General features: G+C 31.5%; 8 protein-coding genes across 17 annotated transcripts in view; 4 read left to right on the forward strand and 4 right to left on the reverse strand.

Moving 5' to 3' along the window:
- Positions 1-53: 53 nt before the first annotated feature.
- LOC123685006 (RING-box protein 1) lies at positions 54-834 on the reverse strand. The gene is made up of 4 exons (XM_045624554.1): positions 692-834; positions 610-637; positions 432-553; positions 54-283 (listed from the first exon to the last, which is right to left on the reverse strand). The coding sequence occupies exons 1-4, from the start codon at positions 782-784 to the stop codon at positions 185-187; spliced, it is 342 nt and encodes a 113-aa protein (XP_045480510.1). The 5' UTR covers positions 785-834; the 3' UTR covers positions 54-184.
- Positions 835-921: 87 nt separating this feature from the next.
- Positions 922-4434, reverse strand: LOC123685000 (N(4)-(Beta-N-acetylglucosaminyl)-L-asparaginase-like). The gene is made up of 7 exons (XM_045624546.1): positions 4299-4434; positions 3558-3677; positions 3348-3501; positions 2762-2987; positions 2487-2674; positions 2250-2357; positions 922-1330 (listed from the first exon to the last, which is right to left on the reverse strand). Exons 2-7 carry the CDS (start codon positions 3661-3663, stop codon positions 1096-1098), a joined length of 1017 nt encoding a protein of 338 aa, XP_045480502.1. The 5' UTR covers positions 3664-3677; positions 4299-4434; the 3' UTR covers positions 922-1095.
- On the forward strand, positions 1378-2179 carry LOC123685005 (DNA polymerase epsilon subunit 3). Its single transcript, XM_045624553.1, has one exon. The coding sequence runs from the start codon at positions 1597-1599 to the stop codon at positions 1978-1980; it is 384 nt and encodes a 127-aa protein (XP_045480509.1). The 5' UTR covers positions 1378-1596; the 3' UTR covers positions 1981-2179.
- A 50-nt stretch (positions 4435-4484) lies between the features above and the next one.
- LOC123685001 (protein AMN1 homolog) lies at positions 4485-7799 on the forward strand. The gene is made up of 5 exons (XM_045624547.1): positions 4485-4773; positions 4827-5119; positions 5184-5398; positions 5556-5724; positions 7643-7799. The coding sequence occupies exons 1-5, from the start codon at positions 4724-4726 to the stop codon at positions 7714-7716; spliced, it is 801 nt and encodes a 266-aa protein (XP_045480503.1). The 5' UTR covers positions 4485-4723; the 3' UTR covers positions 7717-7799.
- On the reverse strand, positions 7693-11366 carry LOC123685002 (clathrin light chain). Of its 3 annotated transcripts, XM_045624548.1 has the most exons (7): positions 11133-11363; positions 10500-10583; positions 10228-10275; positions 9884-9967; positions 9682-9793; positions 9409-9420; positions 7693-8208 (listed from the first exon to the last, which is right to left on the reverse strand). In XM_045624548.1, exons 1-7 carry the CDS (start codon positions 11263-11265, stop codon positions 8031-8033), a joined length of 651 nt encoding a protein of 216 aa, XP_045480504.1. In that variant the 5' UTR covers positions 11266-11363; the 3' UTR covers positions 7693-8030. The 3 variants fall into 3 exon arrangements, with proteins under 3 accessions (XP_045480504.1, XP_045480506.1, XP_045480505.1); XM_045624550.1 differs by lacking the exon at positions 10500-10583 and having other exon boundaries at positions 11133-11366; XM_045624549.1 differs by lacking the exon at positions 9409-9420 and having other exon boundaries at positions 11133-11362.
- A 231-nt stretch (positions 11367-11597) lies between these two features.
- Positions 11598-12664, forward strand: LOC123685004 (ankyrin repeat domain-containing protein 49-like). The gene is made up of 4 exons (XM_045624551.1): positions 11598-11733; positions 11785-12090; positions 12151-12346; positions 12406-12664. Exons 1-4 carry the CDS (start codon positions 11655-11657, stop codon positions 12443-12445), a joined length of 621 nt encoding a protein of 206 aa, XP_045480507.1. The 5' UTR covers positions 11598-11654; the 3' UTR covers positions 12446-12664.
- On the reverse strand, positions 12441-15198 carry LOC123684999 (CCR4-NOT transcription complex subunit 7). Of its 2 annotated transcripts, none has more exons than XM_045624544.1 (6): positions 14949-15198; positions 14411-14705; positions 14087-14313; positions 13758-14034; positions 12922-13062; positions 12441-12862 (listed from the first exon to the last, which is right to left on the reverse strand). In XM_045624544.1, the coding sequence occupies exons 2-6, from the start codon at positions 14687-14689 to the stop codon at positions 12731-12733; spliced, it is 1056 nt and encodes a 351-aa protein (XP_045480500.1). In that variant the 5' UTR covers positions 14690-14705; positions 14949-15198; the 3' UTR covers positions 12441-12730. The 2 variants fall into 2 exon arrangements, with proteins under 2 accessions (XP_045480500.1, XP_045480501.1); XM_045624545.1 differs by having other exon boundaries at positions 14876-15173.
- A 1143-nt stretch (positions 15199-16341) lies between these two features.
- LOC123684469 (spectrin beta chain) overlaps positions 16342-22264 on the forward strand; it is a 38459-nt gene continuing 32536 nt past the window's right edge. For 6 of the 7 annotated variants that reach the window (XM_045623747.1, XM_045623741.1, XM_045623746.1 and 3 more), the window contains exon 1: positions 16342-16493. The gene's annotated coding sequence lies outside the window, so the exon portion shown is untranslated. Of the gene's footprint in view, positions 16494-19311; positions 19455-22264 lie in introns of those variants that run through there. The other variant, XM_045623742.1, reaches the window with a different exon arrangement.

A 22264-nucleotide genomic window follows, 5' to 3' on the forward strand; every position in this document is an offset into this window, starting at 1 on the left:
ATCACATTCATGACATATGTTGATTAATTCTAAAAAAAATCAATAATACACAATTTATTACTGAAAAGAATTTAATACAATTATTTATATCAATGAAAGATGCAATAAAGAATGAAACATTCATCAATTTGGGAAAATACATAGAAATAATTTAATTGAAAAAAAGCGTTTAAACATTGAAATTTTAATGCCCATATTTCTGAAATTCCCATTCTCTGTTATCAAGGGGACACACTTGTCTAGTTTTTAACCATCTTGAAATGCAGTGGAAATGGAAAGCATGCTGAAAACATACAATTGATATAGTTTTCTGCAAAAGCAACTCGTAAAATGTAATAATTCAATAATAATGAGAATATTCAAACAAACATTATAGATAAATAATTTACGTATGAATTTTACATCTTCGAATTGAACAAACTTATACTTACATTACATACTCCCCAAGCAACTGTGCATTCTTCGCTAGTAGCAGATGCTTGATTGGCTTGACATTCAATGCAGAGATCCATTATATGATTTCTGCAGATAGCACAATTATCCACAACAATGTCTGTAATTAAAGATAATTTTGTTAAATATACAAAAAAACATTCTTCAAAATCTTACCCCAAGCCCAAAGCGCCACTGCATTCCACTAAAAATATATACATATTAAAAACCGATGAAAATATTTCAATAGAACGATTACCTTCTTGACCTCGAATCTCTTTTTTTCTACTTTCGAGCTACTAGAACTTGGAGCTTCAATTTCATCATTATCTACATCCATTGCAGATGCCATTTTAAACTTTTGTGCAATTTACTTTTGAACAATAATTAAAATTATAAATCGCAATTCACTGATTCACTATTATTCTGATGTGCTATAAAACACTAGATTGACAGTCAAGAGGTTAATCCACAGACAAAAATTCATATAAAAAAATCTATTTTAATAATATATAAATAATAATAGGACAATATTTAAAATTTACATAAAGGTTGTTTTTAGACTAATTTCATATCTAAACTGATACTTTTTTTCCAGAACGACATGGTGTTTTATTTGTATTTTTTTAAGTAATAATTTTCAAGAAGACACAAATGATTACTTCATTTTTCTTTGTGACATTTTACGTATTTCAGAATAACATTTTTATTATTTATATCTGCTATACAATAAGGAAATACATCCATTCCGTTGCAAGCCGCTCCGTGTTCACCTTTTTTATTTAGCGCTATAACAGCTCCAAAAAACGTTGGAAATTTCTTTAAAATTCTTGAAATTGCTTCTTCAGCTGCTTGACTAGGTGATGATCCTCTCTTCATTTCTTCGACCGCTAAAAAACTGAAAAAGATATTTGAGTATATTTGTTGTATTCATTTCTTCTCTCCAGAATATGCCAATATCAGAAAGAAGAAAACTGGAAGTCAACCAGTAGTTCCATAAGATTATATCATGGTAGTTCACAAGATTCATATTTTGTCAGCTTGTGCAAATTTGAATATAACCTATAAATTCGATTCTTATATTTTCGTTAGCGCCAAAGTTATCCTAACAGAATTTAAGTAGTTATTACTCAAAACTACGTATTGTGATTCTTTCGTTATAATATGGCTGAAAAATTAGAAGATCTTAATTTACCGAATGCTTCAGTGCAAAAGATCATCAAAGAAGCCCTTCCCGAATCTGTAAATATTGGAAAAGATGCAAAAGCAGCACTTTCCAGAGCAGCATCCGTATTCATTTTGTATATCACGTCAGAAGCCTCAAAAGGAGCGCAAAAGGATGGCCGCAAAACACTTTCAGGACAAGATGTCTTCAAAGCTATAGAAAAATTAGAATTCGATGATTTCATGGAGCCTCTTCAAGAAGTACACAAGTTATTTATAGATGCAAGAAAAGGCAAAAGCATAAAAAAGAAAAACGTTACTGCCGAAGATAGTGAAAAAATAGATGAACATGAAGAAAGTGGTGATGAAGAATCGATAGAATAATACAATTGAAGATATTGATGATAGATAATTACCAGATCGAGAAATATATCATCATTGTGTTCTTTTATTTACTGGATTTCATGATGAAGACAATGAGTTTATCAGTTCTCAAATCAAATGTGAAACTTTCAGTGATGATTTCAATGAGCATCACAAATGATATTAATCATATCATCTGTTAATAGATAATATTTATTTACCATTGTTTCATTGGAAGAAAACTTGTCATGTCTTTTTGTAAGTTACCTAAATTCTCAACATTTGCTCACCTTGGAAGAAATCTCATCATTATGTCCCCATCCCCTGTAGCGGCAGCACCTCCAATCTCACTATCTGCATAGGCTCCAGCACCAGGTAAAGGTGCATCCCCTACCCTCCTACAAATTTCTAACAATTATATCATAATTTTTTTTTGTCAATATGAATTGATGAAATTATGTTGAGGCAACTGATTTGTTGATAAATATTGACTTTGCTAGTTATAAATAACATCGAATAACACTCACCCAGGAATTTTGAATTTTGCACCATTGGATGAAGTACCTGCAGCTATATTACCACTTTCATCCATTACAACCATGCCTATAGTATCATGATTTTCAATGCCCATTGGTGACCACCTGTTGTAATTAATATCATTAATAGATAATCTTTCATAAGGACCACAGTTATGCTTTGGATCAGGGATAACGTCCTGAAAGAATTACTTTTTTTATTATTTCATTAAATGATTTCCAAAAATTTTCAATATGTATTGATTTGAATAAATCACTATAAATACCTTCCAGAAGTTTGGTTGACAGGATGATCCTTTCCACCCATCATACATGTCTTTAGAATGTTTTGTCGTTAGCGATTCCTCCTTGTACCCTAATTCTTTGGCAAATTGAGTGGCCAGTTCCCCCACTAGAATCGAGTGTTCTGAATATTCCAACACATCCCTTGCTACACCTATTGCGTTTTTAATTCTTCTTAGTGCACCAACTGCACCCATATTTATTTTAGTTCTGGAAAAGGAATATTTGTAAAATATTTTTTTATGTGAACTACCTATAAGTTACAACTGTTTCTCAGGGTCGTAGAATGGTTTACATTCATCAAGTTAAAATAATAAAGATTCTGAGCAATGCATCATCTTGTTCTTAAATAGCTACGCCACTGGCCACTGCTTTGTACGAACGAATAATAATTGTATTTGTTTTGTTGGCATTATTGTAAGAAAGTTTAAAAATTAGATATAAATAAAAATACGAAAGGAAAAATGTACCTTTATGGTTAAACTCTGACGGCAGATCCCCAAATATCAGTACAATATATTTATGTATATCAAAAACCTCTACAAAATAATGAAAAAAAATAATTTTTACCCATCAAATATCATGGCGTCCAAGGTAGTTTCCCCGTTTTCATCAGGGCTACCACCAAATCCCACTGTAAAATCACATTGATTCACTTCACATACAGTACAGCCAGTAGTTAAAGCATCTATTGATGAACCACCTTTTAATAATACTTCCCAAGCTATAAAGTAATAAAAGTTGAATTTCAGAATTTATTGTAATGGTTTACAGAGACACCTTTTCTTGTTGCATTAGAAAAATTCCAAGTGTTGATTACTACAGATGAACTTTCTGATGACACAATCGATGTAAAAGAAACTATCAATAAATATCGAAACATCATATCGTAAGTGATACCTGCAAACAAAATATATAGAAAATATTTTTAGTTTCATTTCGTTTTAAATTCGTATGCCAATCGAACAGATTTCTATGTTCTAAAAAAATGACATGTAAATATAACCTAAAAACTGTTCAATAATAAAATAACAAATAACTGATAATAACAATAGAAATTTTGTGAAATGGAGAAAAAGGAATGCAGTTCTGGTAATCATTATCAGATTTTAAACTGCGATCAAAATGCTTCTTACGAACAACTGCGAGAAAATTACCAAAAATTAGTGAAAGAACATCACCCAGACAAAAATAGTGGTCAGAGTTACGAGAAATTTCTGGAAATAGATAGAGCATGGAAAGTACTGAGAGATCCCAAATTGCGAGAAGAATATGATGCTAATGAGTTCTGCAGTGAAATGAAAAATGAAATAATTTATTCCGAATTGAAAAAAGAAGATTTAGTGTTCAATGAAAATTCAGTTTCGTGGTATCCTTGTAGATGTGGAAGTAATTTTGAAATTCTTAAGGAATATATGGAAAGTGAATGTTTAATAGAATGCTGTGAGTGTTCTAATTATATATCTATTAAATGAATCTACTTTGATTTACTACAATTACCAAACTAACCTACAAACCTACCTTTTCCAAATTTCACATCTGAAAAGGACCTGTATTGTTTGTATCGATTTCTCTAAAATGATGACATCATTATTGATTGATAAGATTATATTTTTTCTTTATTTATCTTTCAGAAATCTCATAACATCCAAAAATAATGTCAAGTTTAGCATTCATTTAAATTAATTTAATTCTGTGATGATGCAGGTTAAGCATAGAAATAAATAATGTTTTACAAAAACAATAAATGAATAACAGGATTCTCATTACCTTAATTAAAAGTAAATTTCTCATCCGAATTCTAGCGACGACGTTTATATGAACCACAAATTATAATTTAATCGATTTGAATCATGTTTGTATTATTTGGCTCTCAACGGAAACGAAACAAAGTATAGCTACCACATCTCAGAAAAAACGAAAGGTTTTGATAGTTTATTTACAAAATGTGGAAGCAATTGAGAAATCGTAGGAATGTTCACTCTCTTTTTTCTTTGTAAGTACTCATATTGGTTGAATTCTAAATTTGATCTTTGAAATTATTTGAAGGAGTTTCGATGTTATTGTAAGAAATATAAGCTTTTATGATAATGACGATAGCTTAAAATATTTGACTCCAAGGATCAAGGAAAAGTTACTCAAGTGTTTGAGTACAAACTATTCTTTTTGGAGACAGAAGAATTTCAAATACATTTTGGGTTTACTCATTCATTCAAGTCTTGAAATGATTGATCTCACAGCTGCTCATATAGATGACGATATTTTGCGAATCTTAGAAATTTGTAGAGAACTGCAAAGGATTCATTTGATGAGAGATGGAACTTATTGTTTCAGCAAGCAAGGTGATTTGAGAATACAAAAACTATTAAATTGCATTTGATGATGTATATTATATATCTATTTCAGAGTTGATCAACTTCTTGCAATATCAAAAAGAGTTAAAGAGATTACAATTGAGAAATTGTGATATTATAGATGATTCAATATTGGAATGTCTTTCTATCAATTGCCAGAAAGTTATATCACTTGACCTCAAAGGCTGCAAAGAAATAACAGATAAAGGACTGAACTATCTTTGTTCATTAAATTACTTACAATGTTTGAATCTTTCAAAAACTAAGGTGCTAGTTTGATTTAATTTTCAAACATAATTTACCTATGTATGTTATAAAAGTTTAGTTGTATTAGAACATTTCACAGTATCAATTTCTCTAATGCTTCTATCGATTTTTGTGATAATGAATAAATATATCTCATAAGAAGTAACTTGAATTCTAGATTTCCAATGATGGTTTGATAGAATTTATCAAAGGGCCCAATGGAAGAATGTTGAAAGAACTAATAATAGATAACTGCATTCATATCGATATCAAAGGATTGCAAGAAGTACCAAAATATTGTCCAAACTTGGAAATATTTGTCTTTTATAACTGTGATTTATCTGAAGGTAAGATGCTACCTTTAATATGCATCTGGTATTATTCTCAAAATTAGTTATTCAACATCTATCATTTAAGAATAGTATATTATGTATCTAGTCCGAAAATTTATTGAAGTTGCACATTATACTTTTTTTCTAATTGTGAATAGTAAATTCACAAAATAGAAATTATAACGCTGCAGTGGAATTGATTTAATTCAAAATGGCCTTCAGTAACACTATGATTTCCTGCTCTTCCGTAGCCAAGATTTTTAAATGGGATTTCATTGGCCTATTACTGAGCAGAATCATTGCGCATAGTCTGAACTGTGAGAAATGATTCTGAACAGATTTTAACCATTCATTATAATAATATATACTTTTCGAGTAGATCATGAATGCAAGTAAATGATATTAAAAAATAAATAAAAACCAATCAATGATGAAACATCTGTATGAATTAATCAAAGGACCCCGCACGTTTAGTATGGGAAATGGCTTTCCGTGAATTTGGCTGAATTTTTGATATGTTGTAGTTCTTGATGAACTGATCAGAAAAGTCCTTAGCCACAAAGCTCAAAAATGGACAGTTTTTGAGATATGAAGCTTTGAAAATGGATTTTTTGCAATTTTCGGGGTTTTTGCTCATCAATCGGTTCATAGAAAAAAAATATATTTTCAAGAATTCGTGGGTTAATATTGGAAGTTCCATTCATAGTTAGCTTCCAACACTTGGGCTTCTATATTCTACCCGTATAGTACTATATTGCATAAAAACTGCAGACATTTTCACGGATTCGTTTGTCTGTGAGATGCTATCATCAATTTCGAGACATTCTGAGGAAGATGTCTTGGCACCCCATTGTCAGATTATCGAGATTTGTGAGAAACAAATCACATATCATATGTAAATGACATCAATACTGATCACAATTGTTATCCCTGAGGATTTATGATTTTCCCATTTTCCCCCATTACAGCTCGCGATGCCTGGTTATGAACATTTCGGCTAACATATTTGATATTATTGGACATCAGATATATAAGGATTCAGTTATTATGGTCTCTCTTAAAAAAATCTCACAATATGTCGTTTCTCGGTCATGTGAATTATTCTGGCGTTATCTTGTGGCATGAAAAGATGTATGGAAGATCTTGGATTTTGTATCTCATTTCATAGCCAATGTGGAGCAGTGTATAAAAAATTATCGATGGCGGTGCCTAATATGACCAAGGAAGATCATTTCTCAGTCGGGTTCTGGCCGCCGAACATCCAATTTCCATCAAAACCAGAAATGACAGCTCCCCGATTGATTAGCAAAAACCCCGAAAATTGCAAAAAATCCATTTTCAAAGCTCCATATCTCGAAAACTGTCCATTTTTGAGCTTTGTGGCTAAGGACTTTTCTGATCAGTTCATCAAGAACTACAACATATCAAAAATTCAGCCAAATTCACGGAAAGCCATTTCCCATACTAAACGTGCGGGGTCCTTTCCATCATATCATCAGAATGTATAATAAGGTAGCCCTATATATGATATGGATTCTTATTAATGAATAGTAATAATTTATCTTTAATTTATAGCATACATCTTTTATTTTCTGGTTATTATCATAATAGAGATTTTTATGAAAGATGTCATCTATACAACTTAATTAGATGATTTAACTTAGAAAACTTTCTTACAAAAACGTAAACATTTTGAAATTGTTGTAATATACTGCACAGAGAATTCTTCGCTATTGAGAGAAATATAAGCAATTATTCTTAAAACAACCTAATGGGTAGGGCAATGAAAGCGGCTAATGGATCAGGTTTAAATTTTTTGGTATTTGCTGTTAATTAAAGTAAATAAATAACATTCATCTGAGACAATTTTTCATGAATGCCATTAGTTTTTTAAATATGAAATGTAAGTTGATAAATTTATTGTACTTTGCAGATATGGCAATGTTGTATTCAGAGGAAGGCAACTTAAAGAATTTGAAACAATTAACGTGGACAGTATCTTGGTAAATTTATTAACTGCTTCTTGTACACAAATTATACAAAAAAAAAAGTTTTTACTATACATAACAAATATAAATTTTTTATTAACATTATATTTTTCAGAATTGAGAATATTTTTGGATTATTATATTTATTTTCTGAATTTTTTAAATTAACTAAAACATATGATTATATATATATATTTATCTTAATGAGTTTATTGGATTTCTATGATTCAAATAATTACTAACTGGATTGGAATACGGGAAGTGTAATGACAATTTTAAACGAGTCACATATACCAACTAATTAATTTGTTTATAAATAAATGAAATACTATTTTAAGCTGATGACTGAATTGGATTTTGTTTCATTTGAAGAATAAGAGACCTCATTCTTGAAACATCTTTGTTACCTTGCTTAGCTTTAGGATTAAAATCACACAATTTTGCAATCCTTTCCCATTCTGTACCTGGTTCAATATCATTTTCCTCCGACACAAATTGTTTTTCAGCATTCCTAATGAGAAAAAATTGATCAGTGAAAGGAAGATCAATAAATGATTAATATCTGGCAATGGAAGCATATTTAATCTTGTAATTTCGCTATTTGATAATATTCAACACTTCTCAATTTTTAAGAAACATAATCTCCAATAAAATTTAATAGTTATTTATGCAACAAGTGCAAAAAGTGAATGTTTATTGCACTCGACGTGAAATTGTCCGACGAGGCCGTTAGGCCGAGTTGGACAACATGTCGAGTGCAATAAACAATTTTTGCACAAGTTGCATACAACATTTTTTTTACGTTCATGCAAAAAGCAAAAAATGATTTATTGAGGTGCGGCACTAGGTGTAGGAAAATGAAAAGCGCAACTTGAATACTTTATTATTAATATCCATTTGCATTGAAACAAGAACTAATACGTTACAAACAATTTGACTCAAACTTTATTTTTACCCTCAATGTTGAAAGTGAATGAACAATTGGTGACAGCACGTTGAAGTAGAATGACAGATGAGTGCAATAAAAACTTTATTGCACTAGTGCAATAAAGAACTTCTTTTTCCACTAAATATAGTTCAATAAAGTTTTGCTTTTTGCATGAATGTATAAAAACTATATTAAATAACATTTCTGGAATACTATTGATTTTATTATTTCAAATTTAATGATTAATTTGAAAATATTGACGCGATGTAATAATTAGGTGTATTTCTGCTGGAAATAAGAATTTGGATACATTTTCATGTCGAAATAAATTGAAAAAAAAATTGCCTGAAACTATTTGAAAAACTTAATTGTCTATATCAAATATGGAATTATGATAGTCTCACAAAAGTAAATCATCAACTGAGTAGAAAAGTTAGCGTTTGGCTATAACCTACCCTTGAGATCATGTGGAAATCATTTAAAATTTTTGAAACCTAATTTATGGGAATAATTTAATCAATTAATTTGAAGAATATATGGAATAACTAGAAATATGACAAGTTTGATGATTTGTGTCAATTGAATCATAAACTGTTTCAAAGGAGTGGTATGAAATTAATAAACCTGCTGTGATAGTTTTGGCATTTTTATAATACATCTAGATTTGCTTCAACATTAGTGAGGATTCCAAATTCATTATGAGCAGAATTATTTCTTAAGCGTGACATGGGAAATGAAGCGATGCTTCAGTGATTTAAGCACTTCTAAAGATGAAAGACTTACTTTGCTGCATCCCTAGTAGCAATGAAAAATAATTGAACATTAATAACAATTGAAATAAAACATTACTTGTAATATGCATAAAAAATATCACATTTTCTGAAGAATTCATTTTGTATTGGTTTTGAAGACGAAATGAGTTTAAGTTTGTTTGAAACCAAAATAAATTCTAAAGTTTCATTCAAAATAAAAAACCAGCTTTATCTCATCAATACCAATTGCACTTCAAACATTAATTATTATGGACTTTTAAGTATTTTTCAGATTTAAATTTACCTGTTAGCTGCTTTAGTTTTGGCAATTGCTTCTTCATGGTTTTTATACCAATCTTCAAGTTCCTTTTTCGCAATTTCTCTCAGTTCTTGTTTTTTCTTTTCTTCTTCAGCATCTGGTGAACAAAAAAATAATTAATACTCCAATAAATTTTTTAATTGAAATACAAGGATATTTTCAAATTCAATAAAATAACTTCTAATACCTTTTTCTTCAAGTCTCTTTATTTGTTCTTCACGCCATTTTCTTATTTTCTCAGGTTCTTCTCTGGTGATAGGAATGGGAGAAGCTAAAATTTTAGGGGAATTTATAATAATAATAATGAAAATAACATATTTTTGTGAATTTAATTCTGCCTTATTCTTCCACATATTTGGGATTAAAAAAAATACTCGAATTATTAAAAAATTCGAATTCTTTAAAATATTTATTCTTTCATATTTTTTTTTTATATGAAAGAAAAGCATTCATTAGCAGAAGTTCTGAGAAAATATCTCACCTTAGCACACAAAGTGATTATTATTTTATAATAAGATATGTCAAACCTACCTCCTCTCGATGATTCATTTATTGTCTTAGGGTGAAGATCTAGTGACACTGAAAAAAAAATTAATTATAATGCATTTACAATGTCCATTGTTATTATACTATTTCACGTTACTACTATGAAATAAAAATAACAATTATCAGTTGTATTGATACAAACTTTTTTTCAATAACTTAATATTCAGAAACACATTTTTGATCTGTACATTCCACATTTTGACATGCAACAAACAATTTAAAAATATCAGAAATTCCACAGAAAAAACACAACTCACCATCAGGTTGTTTCAAAATTTCAAAACCATCTTGTTCATTTCCCTCGACAATTTCAAAACTGCTGGCAGAATTGGTTGGTTCATCTACATATATAAAGCAAATCAAAATGAAAGTGAAAGCTACTTTAAAATTGGGCACAAAATTTATAGAATTTGTTGAATATGCTGTGATGTGAGTTAAATTCTAAAGAAGCTCAGGCTTGTTGAATTCAACAATGAATTCGAAATAATTAATGATTGAATAACACTAAGGTATCTAGTATTTATCTTATAAAAAGTATTTTTAATCATAACTATAATGTTCCATAAATAAGGAGATGAAACATTTATAACGGGCGCATATGAGAGTGCTGTTATCTTTGATTGATAGGCTATTTACCTTTGAAAGAGATACACATTTTTTTGTTGATTGTGAATATTTTGAATTAATTTCGTTTAAGACATTTCTAGCAGTATTAATTTAGTATTTGAAAAAACTAAACTTTTGTGCCCATTTGATTGAATCCACAGAAATCATGCTAATATGAAAATATTTTGCAAAATGACACAACGCACATATATATTAATTGAATATATTGAGAAACATGCTATCCATTTGTGAATTTGCGAGACGCCCCTTAGCACAGTCCTTACCTCCATTTACTTGGGAAATAAATTGAACAGCGGGTTTAACTTCGTCTTCAAGACCTGCAAGTTCGTTTTGTTCTCTAGATAAAAATTCAGCCGCAGGATCTACTTCTTTGTCAAAATTATCGAAGTTTTCCATTTTTGAATGAACAATAACTCAAGAAGAATCCAATGAAAATCGAGTTTTCACTTTTGGCAGGTATTCATTTACTCTGAAATCTGACGCCTGTCACATTAGCGACAACTTAGCTGACGTTGATTTTCAATTTTCCATCAGGACTACTAACAATTTCACTAAGAATATATTGTTAATAACATTAATCTATATTGAATGAAATTATAATGAATTTCGTGACAAAATAATAATTCGTCCTTCATATTATTAATTCAACTTATTATAAATGTATCTGGTGTGTCACGGATGCGGATATGTGCACAAAAAGAAACAAACTTTTATTGTATTTTGTTTCTATGTTTTTATTTTCAAAAAATTATTAATTCCAAGTATAAATTTGGATAATTCAAATTATGGCTGATGACGGCAGATTTCTTGTCAGTGGCTGGGAAGATGACTTGAATGATATAGATTCCAACAGAAATCCAGAGGGTAATTTTGAAATTATAGGAAAACCTGGGGTTATTATCGATTAATTTTTAGAGAAAACGGAGAAAAGCTTTATGAAAGCAGCCGAAGATGGCAAATTAGAAAGAATAAAAGCTCTCCTCAAAGTTAATTCGACGTTAATACATATAACTGATAAAGATGGATATACTCCACTTCACCGAGCTTGTTATGGAAATCATGTTGAAGTAGTTAGATTTTTACTTGAAAAGGGGGCTGATATAGGTGCTAAAACCGATGTCAAATGGGAACCATTACATTCCTGTTGTCATTGGAATCATAAAGAGGCTGGTGCTACATTGATTCAGTGGGGTGCAGATGTAAATGCAGAATCTGAAGGAGGTTAGCATTCCAGCTGTTGAATTCAAGTTCCTACAGATATATTAACGATTGATTTTATAGGCCAAACACCTCTTCATATTGCTGCCGTTCATGGAGCAGATTATGATCTAGCTCAAATGATTCTTATGCATCCATATGTAAATCCAAACAAACTGAATAATTCAAATGATACCCCTTCAGATATAGCAAAAAGAAGCTCAAAATATTATAATATTTTCGATATGGCTGACCCATTATTAGATTTGGCTAATCTTGAGTAAGTGTAAATAATTGTTTTTTTAATTCCTCATACATATTTATATATTTTTTTTTCAGATTATTAGATGGTACTAAAGAAGATGAAAAAAATATTTGATTCATGAGTTTTTATTAATAAAAGTGATTATGAACAAATTGAAAACATTCATTTTACAAAATAGACTTATGATTTCATTGGTTCTAAAAAAAGGAAAGGACTTCTTATTTTGATACTGAAAAACTTAGCACTAAATTTACATCATTCTTTTTAAAAGTAAAAAATAAATTATCTGCATTTTATACAAATATAACAGATGGTTTCATTCACAAGTTTGTTCACTTATGTGAAAAAGTTCTTCCTTGTTGCCTCATTTGGTATTATTCTTACTCCAGCATTCTACTTTCATGTTGTAAGGGTAGAATTTTCCCCATTGTCAATTGAATAATTCGAAGATCCATTTAAGCTGAAAGAAGTTCCTAAGCCGTATAAATGACCCGAAAATTTCGAGTCGTCAATAGTGTCCTCAAAAAACATCTGAAATAAAAGAAGTATTAGCAAAATCCCTTTGGAATTGTATTATATTTATTTTCAACCTCTTTCATCTTGAAAAACGCCATTCCAGTTAATAAAGAATCTGATCCTGCTTGATGTTGTGGACCAATCCGTTCTAAGTCCAACTGTTCGGCTACTTCTTGGAGACCACCTTTGAGGTTCTTACACGATTTCATGAGGTACTATAAAACAATAAAATTTTACGAAGGATTCTGATGATAGAAAACAACAAATGCAGAAAATATTCTATGTGGAAAAAGATCTATTGTTTTATATGGAAATCTAGAAATTTTCTTTTTGGTTCACTGCCTGGATATAATCAAATACTCAATAAATAGGAGCAGTGCATAAGAAGATGAAAATTTTATAGTGAAATTTATATTGAAGAGTTAATAAAACTCGATCGACTCAAAGAATAATTAAAAAAAAGCACTAACGTGAAGTCAGGAGTTTTTGAGTGCCTATTCATTATGTGCCAATTGAGGCCTTACGAACCACATAATTGTATTATATTTTGATATTCTGCATAATTTCCTTTGGTTCTGAGAACGCTATCAACACTAAATTATACAGTGATCTTAAAATTGCTATTCTAACGAGTGTTCATTAAAATTCGTGACCAAGAATGATGTGGAAAAATTAAAGTTGATGATCTGTGAATACAAGTACCGCTTAGCTTGTACCGTATCACTAACATTTGTTTACATACTTCGAATCTGGGAACTACATGTTGAAGACGGATTTTTCATCAGTGAGTCGAACGTTATCGTTTGAAAACATTCCCAGCTCAAAATTAGAAAGTTACAGATACCGAGAGAAAATTAGATAACTTTCAAGGAACGAGCGCTAAAAAAAAGGCATGAAAGTAAATGCTCACCTTAACATCATAGATGGTTGGGAAATAGAGCTTCAGTAAGTCGAAGAAATCTGTTTCATCCTGTGGCAAATTATTGTCAGTCAATAGTTTCAACAAATAACCAAAATCATATCCAGAATGAAAAGAAAGCCATTTTATGTTATCCATAAGCACTACGCCAGATGTCATAAGCAATTCCGCAAAATCTAGGGGCTCAATTCCCTCATCTTCATGCTTTTTGAATTGTATGCCTGAATTTGTGAGTAAATCTATGCTGTCTTGGGCATACATATCTTCCCTATAAAAAAATTATTTTAGGCATGTAATTAAATTGAAGACATCATACTCACTGAAGATTGAATTTAAAATTAAACTGCCATGTCGTATAAGACCCTCCAGGTGTTTTACCATTATCATCCAAAAAAGTCAAACCCAACTGTATAAGCCTTAATAAATCCACATTGCACCTCAACATTTGATATTGATAGTCTGCGGAACTTCTGAATTCACCTATTGGCCGTGCTACAACACCTGGGAATTCTGTGTCCATAGCAACATAAGTATATTTTTGAACCACCTACAATGAATTATTTCATCATACTACCCAATAGATATAGCACCCCCAAATAGATATTTATTTTATAGGTTCTAAGAAGCTCTAAGGATGTGTTAACCTGTCTTATAGCTTTGAACTCATCCTCCAGATTGTGGGCCCATACATCTCTTATCCCACATTCTTCGTTATTAGGATGAGTACTCCCGATTGTTGCAGTAGGCATCTCAGATCCGTTCTCAGAGTTTATCAATTGTTGAAGGGGATTCTGCACCCAAATAACGTTTGTTTGAGGCTCTTCCCAACTATGTGACAGGAAAATTGGGTCTGTAGGTTTCCAGCGATTTTCTTCCACAGATTTCAATTTAGAATTTGTTCCATCCGAATGAAAATATCTCATTGAAGTCGAGTTATGGCTGAAACGATTATCTGATGTCATTATTTGATCAAAATAACAAATGAAATTGTCGAAAACAAACGAAGAAATTATTAACTATCTAGAATTTTTCCCATAACCAAAAACCATTTTTTCTTCATTATTTTCTTATGGGAAGAGTACTCTATGAACATTTTAAAATGAACTCACGCATTGGGTTCATTAATTTTAAAAAGTGAACAATAAGAAAGGAACAAAAACAAGGAATATAAAGTGCAATCACCAAATTGCTTCCTTCTCGACAAACAAAATCGCTTGAACGATTCTAAACGCAGGTTCTAGGTGTTCTGTAGTTACGCTAATAAATGTCAATTCAATTCAGACAACAGACAACAAACTTGTGATAGCACAGAAAATGATTATATCACTGATTTGATTTTACTAAAAATGAAAATATTTGTTCTTCAAAAAAAAACCCAAGTTCCCGATAAGTCATGGAGTCTTAACGCATGTCTTTGTTCTAAACATCATTCTTATTGACAAAAAATTTTCTTTAGAGGTTAGAATTCTAATCAGTCGATGTATGATTAAAACATTGAAAACTAAGTCCATGGTCTACTGCGAGCTCGTTTTTAGGAGGATCTTGAAAAAAATTGTCTTTTCATCGTTAACAGCTTATATCTGATTTTATGATTGAATGAGGTATGGGGTGCAAAAGTCAGAGCTGGAAGAACAATTTAATTTATTTTCAATCCTAAAATTTCGTTTTTTTAACACCTCATATAGGTATTCTACTATTCTATTAAACTAAAAATATTAGCTGTTTTTTTCACAATTTACAAAAAAAAAACAATATGTTTAACAGGTATTTTACACATTCATAGTTGACTATTATGGAAAATACTATGAGTTTTTCCTTTATTTTCTCATATGATGCGCCGTTTTGGAGTAATTTGTTCTTGAACAAATAATTACATGTGAAATTCAATACTTGCTTTAATTGAATGCAACTCTGTTGAAAAGACCCACATAAATAAATATTTTTTACTTTGTCAAGTCTAAAAAATGAAAATGACTTGATTTTTTTTTTAATGAAAGGCAGAATTAACATGTAAACAAATTTTCGACCGGTTAAATTTATGGAATAGTCGGATTTTGCCAACAAATGAATTTAACCGTAAATACGTAATGTTTTTTAGTAGGTTCGGAAAATATCGTGGTTTCGGACAACCGAATGTAATTCAATTTGAGGATAGATTCGTCATCAGTGACAAAGATTAATCTTTGATCAGTGAGTCGAACTGTTTGATACTATATTGCCGACTGGAAGTTTAAAAAATACTGACATTTCGACAAAATGATAGAGCGATCAGTTCGGAGACGAGTGCTCAAAAATGAAGGAATAGGAACTTAATCTGCACATAACACACTTGGTTCTTAAAAACATCATCATCTGAGAGGTCTAGATACAGATACAACCCAAAATCTACGGCACCATAAGTAATCTTGCTGATCAATTCCAATCGTACTGTGTCTCATAATGAAGTTATAATCGAAGAATGACTTATCAAAAGCTTGATATCCAGGATTTCATCATCATGATAAAAGTGTGCGATTTAAAGACCAGCTGTATATTCATTATTGGGTGTGTGTCTGACAGCTCGGAAACAACGCATGCCCAGTGATGCATTCATAGAAGAAAACAGTTCAATTTTGCCTGTACGTGATGAAGGGAGTATATGTTGTTGTAAAGTGAAAAATACCCAATTTCTGAGGAAAAGGTGATAACAAAAATAGTGATAAGCATACTTCGCGGTTCGGTCAAAGGGTGAGTCGTTTCTGAACTTATCATTGTGTTGAATTTTCATATTATATCCTGCTGAAAGGCGGCTGGGCAGGGTTTTGACATTAAAATGGCCGACTGTAATGACAAATTGTTGAGATATTTGAAACTATCGGCTGAAAAAAACAGCATTATCTTCAGTTTGATTATTGTATTTGCTAACCTAAGGTGCGGAAGTTACGCAATTATTGAAACTTGGGACATTTTTCCGTACATACATGGCTATTCTTAATTTTTGACGGGAATCCTTTTAAATTGGGACAACCTTTGATATCTGGATTGAATGCAAAAATTCGCACTCGATTGGTAATTTTGTTTTATTGAAAATCTTGAGAGTTCGCAGTTAACGTATCTATTAAAAATTCACTTCGATACAAAATCTTGGAAATTTTCAAAAATTCTAATAAGATCTCCTCAGTCTCAATATATTAAAAAATGTTGAGTATTTTCAATTATGTTATGACTCATTTCTTATTTTGGAGTATCCAGGTAGCCTTGAGTATTCGTTTATTTGATGATAGCTCACTATTACATAATGCAAATTGATACATTTGCTGGTTATCTTTAACTGCTTAATTATTCGATAAAAATTTTCTCTTGACGATTCTATCAATTCCAAAGCTTGGTTTGGTGACTTGGAAAATTTCCAAGGTGTATTGACATTTATATGGATGGAGTTCAATATACATAGTTTGGTGGTCGTATGTTTAGTTTTTTCGCTACGAACTCAAATAATATGCTATTTCAATCAATTTTCCTTAACATGTCAACATCTTTCTAAAATCCATTGCAAGAAATAATTTCTTGAAATGAAGAAATATTTCTGTTTATTATTTCAGTTATCTTTTCAACCCAGAAATCGTAGATAATTAAATGCTCAACCCTGATACCTATTATTGAAGAACAAATATTTTAATAAGATTAAGCTATTATTCGATTTCATTCAATATAATTTTTATACTGCTTCTCTTATGTATACTAATGGTTTCGTTAGAACGAATCTAAATTTAGTATGCTTACTTGATTCTGAGAGTAAATAAAAAAAAAATAACTAAAACTATAAACTCTTTCCTTTGAATTTCTACTTAGTCCGAACTGTCCGAAGTATGTGTAGGTGTGATGTTCAGCATAGATTAATTGATTTAGAATATCGATTCGGTTTGATGTGATTCCTGGTTAAAAATCACCAATTTTTGGCTAAATCCTATCTCTTTTCTCTCTTGAAAGAATTTCACCTTCCTTGAAATTTCTAAAAATGATAATAGGTTTTGGAGAATGTGAATTGTTAATGACATTCTACGACTCAATCATTAGTGGTCTAAAAGTTTATTGACTAGTTTTTGTATATGGTATACAATACAAATGGTATACAATAGTGCAACAAGTGGGAAAAGTCCAACTTTTCTCGCGAGTGTGGAAGTTTGTGGCACGAGCCTGAAAGGCGAGTGCCGCAAACACACGAGCGAGAAAAGGACTTTCTCCACATGTTGCACACTATACTTTTCATACAACTGCACAAATTTTAATAATTCAAGTATTGGACTTGATTCAAATCAAAATGGCCTTCGTTGACAGTATGTGTTAATTTATTGCGTTTCCATAGAAACTACTCAAAAGCCCAATTTCATTGGTCTACCAAGCGAGGTGTGGGCAAAGTGCCGTGAGAAATAATATTTCCCACATTATGAGCAATACACAGTTTTGAAATTGAGTAAGCTATGAAGAATACGCTACTTTTCATAGAAGTTGTAGGAAAAAATTCTTTCCTTCGAATTTTGTAGAAATAAGAGAAAAGCATAGAAATAATCAGATTGACGGAAGGACACTGCTCTTGTTATAGAAAGCTCAATTTTTCTGTGTTCATCAACAGTTGAAGCCATAGAAATATTGAGACTCTTAGGTGAAAAGAGGTTTTTGGCCATTTTCTATTATTTATATTGATCCGAGTCATACGATGTTATATATTTTTGAAATCAGAAAAAATTAAGCTTTCAGAAAATGGCACGAAAATCTAGTGTTCCCATTTGAAAAAACATAACTTTGGGTCGTAGCTTCGTAATTAAAGATCCTTTTGAAAATACAAGCACGCCACTGGATTCTACGTAAAAAAGTGCATCTATAATGTTTTAATTTCAGATCTCTATCATCAGTATTAGCGGAGATATAAATGTTTTTCGATATCGCCATTTTTCCAATTTTGCTTATAACTCGAAAACAAAACAAGGTGGCCAAAAATGAATACTACCCTTGTTAGTTTCTCAGAAAAAGAGACCGAGAATGGTGTATCAGATTTTGTCTATCTCCTCTGGTTTAAAAGTTGTAGTGCTAAAACATCGAAATTTGTCCACCCTGTACTTCTCATATTTTCACAAGCAAAATTTTCGGAAACGATCTCCGCTCATTCAGACTATGCACTCTGAAAGTTACGTTTTAGGTCAACAGTCTGGCGTTTCTGTCACACAGAATCGCCGTAATGATGAAGATTGGCCAGTGCAAATAACAGGTTTCCCACAAAGATTCGTTGAACCATATCACTCTAGCAGTTAGACAAATAACATCGTAGAGTTGAAATTGAAGTGGCTAATTGCCCGATGAGTGACATAGTTCATCATGGCGTATGATGTCATAGACGGTGAGTAGAAGTTGCGTGGTATTGGTGGTATGATCATCGTGCTTAAGCAGGATTGGGGGGGGGGGAGATGGTTTTATTGAAATATTTTTGGATGTGAGTTGTAATAACGAAGCTGTGGGAGGAATTGAGTTTACCAGTTTCCCGTCGCTTGAATTTGTTCATCCAGTTTTCGCAAAACCAACGATATTTTGAGGATGTTTCGCGGTGTCCTTCGACTGATATTTATTGCGCTTTTTTGAGCACCATTTCGTTTGAAAGGAGATGCAAAGTGAGAATTCGTACTCGAGATCGGAACTGAAAGAGTCGATTGAAAGGTTAGCAAATTGAATATTGTAATTCTTCAATACTTCTAGTGTTGATATTTGTCATTAGATTTTGTCGGTTTACTAAAGGGTGTTTTTTTAGAGCTATAGAACTTCAAATTGCAATAAAACAACGATGGATTATTCGATCGATATGAATTTTATTTATCCGCAAGATAATCTTGTGCCATTACATTTTAAATATGATTTCTGGCATATGACCGCCACGGCTGGCTCGGATGTAGTCCAATCTGGACGTCCATTTTTCGATGACTTTTTCCAACATTTGTGGCCGTATATCGGCAATAACACGGCGAATGTTGTCTTCCAAATGGTCAAGGGTTTGTGGCTTATCCGCATAGACCAATGACTTTACATAGGCACACAGAAAGTAGTCTGGCGGTGTTAAATCACAAGATCTTGGAGGCTAATTCACAGGTCCAAAACGTGAAATTAGGCGGCCACCAAACGTGTCTTTCAATAAATCGATTGTGGCACGAGCTGTGTGACATGTTGCGCCGTCTTGTTGGGACCACATCTCCTGGACATCATGGTTGTTTAATTCAGGAATGAAAAAGTTAGTAATCATGGCTCTATACTATACCGATCACCATTGACTGTTACGTTCTGGCCATCATCGTTTTTGAAGAAGTACGGACCAATGATTCCACCAGCCCATAAAGCGCACCAAACAGTCAGTTTTTCTGGATGTAACGGTGTTTCGACATACACTTGAGGATTAACTTCACTCCAAATGCGGCAGTTTTGTTTGTTGACGTAGCCATTCAACCAGAAGTGCGCTTCATCGCTAATGGACGTAGTGCGCGATACGTATTCCGCACAGAACCATTATTTTCGAAATAAAATTGCACTATTTGCAAGTGATGTTCAGGCATGAGTCTATTCATGATGAATTGCCAAACCAAACTGAGAATAAATCACTTGACAGCTGTTAAATCGGTCGCCATCTTGAACAGTAATGCCAACTTAAAGTTATATACCCCGAAAAAAAACATCCGTTAGTACGATTTGTGTTTCGCTTCAAAATAGGCCCCAGTTTAGGCAATAATTTCTTCCTTGGCGCTAAATTTCTTTCCAGCGAGCATTCTTTTGACAGGAAAAAGTCAGAAAAGGTCAGATCCGGCGAATACGCTGGATGCAGAAGCAATTCGAAGCCCAATTCATGCAATTTTGCTATTGTTTTTCTTCATATATAATAACTGCCAGTATTAGTAAAGAAAAGCGGTTCAAAAGCCACTGTGATGTTGCAGTCATACGTAAATAGGACTGTTCTAGTCAGTGTAATGTAATATATTTTAACCGATTCAAAAGATTCGATGCACTTTCAGCTATTTGTAACATGAATAATATCCTGAGTAGTTCAATTTGTAGGACTTTATCTTGTTTGATCAATATTTATCTGTACAAATCGATTCTCAAATAAGAATGTTTGGTTTTACAGTCGTTCTGTAAATATTGATCATACTATACAAACACGGATAGTTCATAAATTAGCATCGGTGACTTATTTGTTTCAGAAATGTTGAAACCTTTTTCAGAGAGCGTTTGATTAAAAATCTAATATTTCTCCTTGAGAAAATCTGAGAAATTATTTCTAACGGAGATTGGAACAGATAATCATTTAATTTTTTCTCGAAGAATATCTGAATTCTTTTGGAAATAACAATTTAATAAATATTGGGATGGTTTCTTCCGAATCAAATACAGGGTGATTCATCGCAATGGTCTATTAGAACATTATGGAAAACTTGTCATAATTTTGTGCTGAAAATTGGCATGTTGCGTTTTGGGGCAATGATCATTCTCCCTAAATTTTCAGATCTCTTCAACTTCCGGTTATACTGGAAACAGGCTACTAATATCTTATTTCAAATGGCACACCCAGCATATTATTGCTTTATTAGATAGCTTTTTTGATGACAATTTCAGCAATATGCCATACCTTGAGTAGAGTAAACTTAGCGGTTCATGAGTTAATGGGAATCTTATGAAAAAAAAAGAACTCAAATTTTTTTGAATATTTCAGCAGAAAAACTTTTTTTCGATAAAAACCATTTTCATTTTCGATTCTGCAAATATGTAGTATTATAATACTGTTTGCGGATCGAACCAAAAATATTACAGGGTGTTTATCGAAAGATATTGAACTAAGACAACTTAAATGCATAAAAACTCAAGATTTTCAAATTAAAACCTATATTTTTTTATTATTTCAGTTCATTTTACATATGAAAACAGGGAGGGGTTACTTTAAATGAGAAAAAACCGCAAATTCTAACTGGGTGGAGTAGTTTGTGACTTCTGGAAAACAGAAAGAAACTAAAATTCGATGTTTTTTTTTTTTCAATAAGATTATCATATTTACGATGAATGATGAATGATGTTTTCGAGCATACCCATATTTTTTTTATTTTGATGAACGCTTTTAATAATTTGAAATATTCTACGAAACAATAATGAACTGTTGTGTAAAATTTGCAGTGCTTTTAAGACTGCGTTCAGCCTAGAATTTTTGGTAGCATTTGTTTATTGGATAATAATAACAAGTTTCGTGAGATACCTACATTTGGTAATTATTAATTATCGAAAATATGAGAATTCGTTTGAAGGCACTGTTCCATTGTTACAAAAGCATCGTTCATTATTTTTTTCAATATACTCGCATCCTCTGTGTACTCGTTTCCTTTTTTAAGACGTTAATTACAATTTAAATCATCAGGTATAAGCTATGCGAAGGTTACACAATGACGTTGATACTCAACTTCATCAATAACAAGTTTAATTGTTCGCTATTTTGGAAT

This window comes from Harmonia axyridis, chromosome 7 (genome assembly GCF_914767665.1).
Source record: "Harmonia axyridis chromosome 7, icHarAxyr1.1, whole genome shotgun sequence".
Classification (NCBI taxonomy): Eukaryota; Metazoa; Arthropoda; class Insecta; order Coleoptera; family Coccinellidae; genus Harmonia; species Harmonia axyridis.